General features: G+C 54.5%; 1 protein-coding gene across 2 annotated transcripts in view; it reads right to left on the bottom strand.

The window, feature by feature from the left end:
• Window positions 1–475: 475 nt before the first annotated feature.
• Window positions 476–6,000, bottom strand: part of CRISPLD1 (cysteine rich secretory protein LCCL domain containing 1) — a 44,548-nt gene continuing 39,023 nt past the window's right edge. For both annotated transcript variants that reach the window (XM_064154757.1, XM_064154758.1), the window contains exons 14-15: window positions 1,525–1,655; window positions 476–617 (exon numbers count right to left, since the gene is read on the bottom strand). In XM_064154757.1, the coding sequence (XP_064010827.1) occupies window positions 566–617; window positions 1,525–1,655 (183 nt within the window). In that variant the 3' untranslated portion in view covers window positions 476–565. The remainder of the gene's footprint in view (window positions 618–1,524; window positions 1,656–6,000) is intronic.

The following is a 6,000-nucleotide window of genomic DNA, read 5'->3' as shown; positions in this document are numbered from 1 at the left end:
TGTGCTCCACATTCTCCCTGGGCAACCTGTGCCAGTGTCTTCAACACCTGCAGGGAGGTTGTGGAGCACAGAATCACCCAATGTGATCTTTGATCACATTGGGTGATTCTGTGCTCCACAACCTCCCTGAGCAACCCATGCCGGTGTCTCACCACCCTCCCTCCACCACTCAGGCCTCCCTCTGGTGCAAGTTGTGAAGGTTACTGTTAGTGGCATACAGAAAGCACCAGAATATGTTCAGAGAAAGGAAAGGAGCTTGGAATTAACTGGAAGAGGAGTAAGTGCTAAGAAAATATAGCAAGATTCAACAGGGGATTCCAAGCACTGCAGTGGAGCATTGGAGATCCTCAAATCAGTTGTTGTCCCATGGTTGCTTTTACAGGTGGGTTTTGGGGTTTGGTCATTAGGATATAGAAGCAATCTAAACTTTTTTGGTGGAAGGTAAGGTAGAGCTTCTGTACAGTAATGTTACAACTGTTTGGAAGGGGAGGAAATGGTCTTTCTTCTTCTCCTCTTCCAAGCTGCCCTGGTGTCACTGGCTCGCTGGACACATCACCTGCTGGACTCACACCACAGCAAACACTCTGAAGGCCTTGCTGCCTGGAGGGTTCTGTAAACTGAAACACAAACAACAGGCCTGGGATTACTCTTGAGGCTGCAGCACTCCAAGGCCTGCCTAGTCACTGGCAGTGTGCCTCAAGGCTCAGTGCTGGGCACAGTCCTGGTCAGTATCTTTATTGATGATCTGGAGCAGGAGATTGAGTCCAGTTTGCAGATGACACCAAGCTGGGAGCAGCTGTGGAGCTGCTGGAGGGTAGGGGAGCCCTGCAGAGGGACCTGGCCAGGGAGACCCTGCAGAGGCCAATGGGATGAGATTGACCAAGGCCAAGTGCAGGGTTCTACACTTTGGCCACAACAACCCCAAGCAGCACTACAGGCTGGGGCCAGAGTGGCTGAGAGCAGCCAGGCAGAGAGGGAGCTGGGGGTGCTGGGAGAGAGTAGCTGAAGATGAGCCACAGTGTGCCCAGGTGGGCAGCAGAGCCAATGGCATCCTGGGCTGGCTCAGGAGCAGTGTGGGCAGCAGGACAAGGGAGGTTCTTGTGCCCCTGTGCTCAGCACTGCTCAGGCCACCCCTGGAGTGCTGTGTCCAGTTCTGGGCTCCTCCATTGCAGAGAGCTGCTGAGGTGCTGGAAGGTGTTTGGAGAAGGGCAGCAAGGCTGGGGAGGGGCCTGGCTGGAAGAGATCTGAAAAGAGATTGGAGTGAGGCTGATGTTGGCCTCTCCTCCCAAGTGACTAACGACAGAATGAGAGGAAATGGCCTCAAGCTGCACCAGGGGAGGTTTGGGTTGGAAATGAGGAGCTTTTCAGGGCAGTGCTCTATGAGCTGAGAGGCAGGCAGGCAGGCAGCTCTGGAACCACCACCTCTGCAAAGTCAATGCTACACAAGCTCACTTGGCCTGGGGGTTGATTGGCAGCCCTGCCCCAGGTGCAGACAGACAGAGCAGGCTGCCAGCAGCTCCATACCTTTCTGAGGATATCCCATTCTGAAAAGAGGCCACATAGACCTTCCTCTTGTCCACTGGCATGACATCCACATAGCCACCCTGGCTGGGGATCACACCGGCGTGCAGCGCTGCCCGGCAGATGCTGGAGAGCTGCAGGAGGAGAAGGGGAGTTTGAGGTCAGCCTTTTGCTTTGAAATCATGGAGGGCAAAAGTAACAAAGGACTTGAATCCAAGCCCTGGGAGACATAAAAACACTGCAGCTATTACATGGCAGTGAGGGGGGGATGCTCCCTCCCCAGGGCTGTCCAAGGCCAGGCTGGATGAGGCCCTGAGCAACCTGGGCTAGTGGGAGGTGTCCCTGCCCATGGCAGGGGGTTGGAAGATGATGATCCTCAAGGTCCCTTCCAATCCAACCCATTCTGCCAATCTGTGAATGCATGAAACCATGCTGCAGTGCATTAACCTTTGACTCATCTGTACATTGAAGGTCCCTTCCAACCCAACCCATTCTGTCCACCTGTGAATCATAGAACCATAGAATCAACCAAGCTGGAAGAGAGCTCCAAGCTCAGTCAGTCCAACCTAGCACCCAGCCTTATCCAATCATAGAATCCAGCAGGTTGGAAGAGAGCTCCAAGCTCAGCCAGTCCAACCTAGCACCCAGCCCTGGCCAAGCAACCAGACCATGGCACCAAGTGCCCTCTTCAGGCTTGGCTTCAACACCTCCATGGATGGTGACTCCAGCACCTCCCTGGGCAGCCCATTGCAATGCATGAAGCCCTGCTGCAGTGTATGAACCTTTGACTCCTCTGTGGATTGAGGGACTCCTACTGATTTCCCTCATCAAAACAGAGAGCCACAAACTCCTGGGAGAGTCCAGCAGCAGGCTGCACAGGCATGGTGCCTGTAAGCTAAAGCTGTTGGCTGACCTGCACCTCACACCTTACCCTAACCACAGCCACCTCAATTGTTGGGCAAACAGATTGGCTCACTCTAAACAGTCCCAGCCCCCCTGCCATGATCCCTAAGGTCCTTTCCAGCCCAGCCCATTCCATGAATTCTATGGGTCTATGAACTCTCCCTTTCAGGCAGTAAGAGTTAATATGCACATAAAGCATGCCCTTCCTTCTAGCTTTGGGAGAGGCACATTCTCTTGGCCTCAGATGGTGAAAAATAGAGACAGAAATGAGGACAGTGTCTTGAGGGAGATGAGATGGGGACCAGTATGGACTTTCCCCACAAACCCCTTCTGAAGCAGCAGCTGCAAAGAGCAGACTCTGCTGGGTAAAGACTCATTAGGCAGGGAAAAGATGGCAGCAGGAGGCAGGCTTAGAGAGCACAGCAAAGCAGCTCCTGTTCATCCTCACTTCAGGCCAATCTGTTATGTGGAAGAAGCTTTCACTGCAGTAGGTCACTGCACAACCAACCCTACAAACCTGGCCAGTATGCTTCAGGCTGCTCAGGGAGGTGGGTGATTATCTCCAGGAATGGGGCCCACAGTGAGGCTCAACAGGGCTCTGGGCAACCTGATCTGGCTGGATGCCCCTGCTGACTGCAGGAGAGAGGGGGTTTGGACTGGATGACCTTTGGAGGTCACAGAAGCACAATCACAGAACAAACCAGGTTGGAAAAGACCTCTGAGATAGAGTCCAACCTGGCACCTCACCTAAACCTTCTAACTAACCAGACCAGGCACTAAGTGCCCCAGCCAGGCTTGGCTTCAGGGAGGCTGTAGCCAGGTGGGGGTTGGGCTCTGCTGCCAGGAACCCAGCAGCAGAAGAAGGGGACACAGCCTGGAGCTGTGCCAGGGCAGGTCTAGGCTGGATGTGAGGAGGAAGTTGTTGGCAGAGAGAGTGATTGGCATTGGAATGGGCTGCCCAGGGAGGTGGTGGAGTGGCTGTGGCTGGAGGTGTTGAAGCCAAGGCTGGCTGGGGCACTTAGTGCCATGGTCTGGTTGGTTGGGCAGGGCTGGGTGCTAGGTTGGGCTGGCTGAGCTTGGAGCTCTCTTCCAACCTGCCTGATTCTCTGATTCTAAGGCAGGGAGTGTGGGGGAAGAGCTGCAGATGTGTGCATGGCTGCAGGGCTGTGATGCCACCAGCATCACTGAGGCACACTGGGACAGCTCCCATGGCTGGAGAGGAGATTAGATGGGTACAAGCTCTTCAGGAAAGACAGAAAGGGGAGAAGGAGAAGGAGTCTTGCCCTCTACATCAAAGACCAACTGGAGTCCATGGAGCTCCAGCTGGGGATGGCTGAAGAGCTGACAGAAAGCTGATGTGTGAGAGTCAAAGGGAGCTCTGCTACAGGCCACCTGACTAGGAAGACCAAGTGGGTGAGGTTCTCTATGAGCAGATAGGAGCAGCTTCATCTTCACAAGCCCTGGTTCTCATGGCAGCTTTAAACCACCCACAGCAGAACAGCAGCCATCTAAGAGGCTCCTGGAGTGCACTGGTGGTAATTTCCTCCCCCACGTGGTAAAGGAAGGTGCTGTGCTAGAGCTTGTCCTCCAGCAGGGAGGGGCTGGTGGGTGATGTGAAAGCCAAGGGCAGCCTTGGCTGCAGCAGCCATGAAACAACAGAGGTTAAGATGGCAGGCATCAGAGAGAGAGTGTGGAGCAAGCTCACTGCTCTGCACTTCTAGAGAGCAGGCCTGAGCCTCTGCCTGGCAGAGTGTCCTGGGAACAAGCCCTGGAGGAAAGAGGGGCTAAGGAAGCTGGTCAAGATTCAAGGCCCATCTCCTCCAAGCCCAGGAGCAGTGCATCCCAAGAAGGAAGAAGGCTGACAAGTGTGCCAGGAGGCCATCATGGATGGACAAGGTGCTGCTGGACTTATCTGGGCACTTAAAGAACTGGAAGTGAGAACAGACCAGGTGGGAGCACTACAAAGCAACTGTCCAAGCAGCCAGGGATCAGCTTAGGAACGTGAAAGAGCAGCAAGACTTCAACATGGCCAAGGACAGACAGGGGAACAAGATGAATCTGTGCAGGGTCATCAGAAGGCTGGGGAAGATGTGGGGTACCTCCAGAAGGAAGGTGGACTCCTGGACACAACAGCCAGAGAGAAGGCTGAGGTGCTCCATGACTGCTTTACCTCAGGACTCACCAGCAAGGGCCTCAGCTGCACCACCCAAGCTGCAGAGGACAAAAGTGGGGAGTGGGAAAAGGAAGATCTGCTCACTGTCAGCAAAGGTCAGCTTCAACACCATCTGAACAGCCTAAAGATGCACAAGTTCCTGGGGCCTGAGCAGGCTCTGAGGGAGCTGGCAATGAAGCTGCCAAGCCACTGTCCATCATATCTGGAAGGCCCTGGCAGTCTGGAGAAGGTCCCTGCTGCCTGGGAGAGGAGAAACACAACCCCCATCTTCAACAAGAGGAAAGACCCCAGAACTCTAAGCCAGCCTGACCTCTGCCTGGCAGGCTCATGGAGGGGACCCTCCTGAGGGCCTTGCTAAGCCCTACGGTTGGTGGTAACCTCCATGGCTTCACCAAGGGCAAACCATGCCTGATGAACTTGGTGGCTTTCTGTGATGGAGTCACAGCCTCAGCGGAGAAGGGAAGAGCAAATATGTCATCTCCCTGGCCTTGTGCAGTGTTGGACTCTCTCTGCATGACATCCTGGCCCCCAGACTGGTAAAAACATTGCAGTGGCAAAGACAAGAATGGGAGGGAAAGAGGGCAAGAGTTCTGCGGGGCAGGAGTGCTAAAGCAGAGGACAACCACTCCCAGGAACAGGGAGAAGGATTCTGCCACTTGGCTCTGCTCTGCTGAGACCTCACCTGGAGCTCTGCCTCCAGTTCTGGAGCCCTCAGTACAGGAAGGGCATGGACCTGATGGAGCAGGTAGAGAGCAGGGGCATGAAAATGATGAGAGGGTTGGAGCAGCTCTGCTGTGAGAACAGGCTGAGGGAGCTGGGGGTGTTCAGCCTGGAGAAGAGAAGGCTCCAGGCAGACTTAAGAGTAGCCTGCCAGTGCCTGAAGGGGGCTGCAGGAAGGATGGAGAGAAGCTGTTTGCAAAGGCCTGCAGGGACAGGCTGAGGGGCAGTGGGTTCAAGCTTGAGAAGAGCAGATTGAGATTGGCTGTTAGGAACAAGTTCTTTGCTATGAGGGTGGTGGAGCACTGGCACAGGTTGCCCAGCGAGGTGGTTGAGGCCCTTTCCCTGGAGACATTTAAGGTGAGGCTTGACGGGGCTCTGGGTGACCTGGGCTGGTGGGGATGTCCCTGCTGACTGCAGGGGGGCAGAAATGGATGACCTCTGGAGGTCCCTTCTGGCCTGGACCATTCTACAGTTCTAAGTTATTGGGAAATAAGAAACGAGTCTTAGGAACAAAAGACAGAGCAGAGCAAAGCTGAAAGAGGAAAGGTTTAACCTGCTGCTGCTGAAGGCTACCAAAAAGGGTTTGCAAAGAGAGCTTCTGGTGTCAGAATCATAGAATCATTAGGGCTGGAGCAGCCTTCTAAGTCCAGACTTCTACCCAACACCTCCAACCACCACTGCAC

Source organism: Pogoniulus pusillus, chromosome 14 (genome assembly GCF_015220805.1).
Source record: "Pogoniulus pusillus isolate bPogPus1 chromosome 14, bPogPus1.pri, whole genome shotgun sequence".
Classification (NCBI taxonomy): domain Eukaryota; kingdom Metazoa; phylum Chordata; class Aves; order Piciformes; family Lybiidae; genus Pogoniulus; species Pogoniulus pusillus.
The sequence above is the reverse complement of the archived record's forward strand: the minus strand, read 5'-3'. Positions and strand labels throughout refer to the sequence as shown.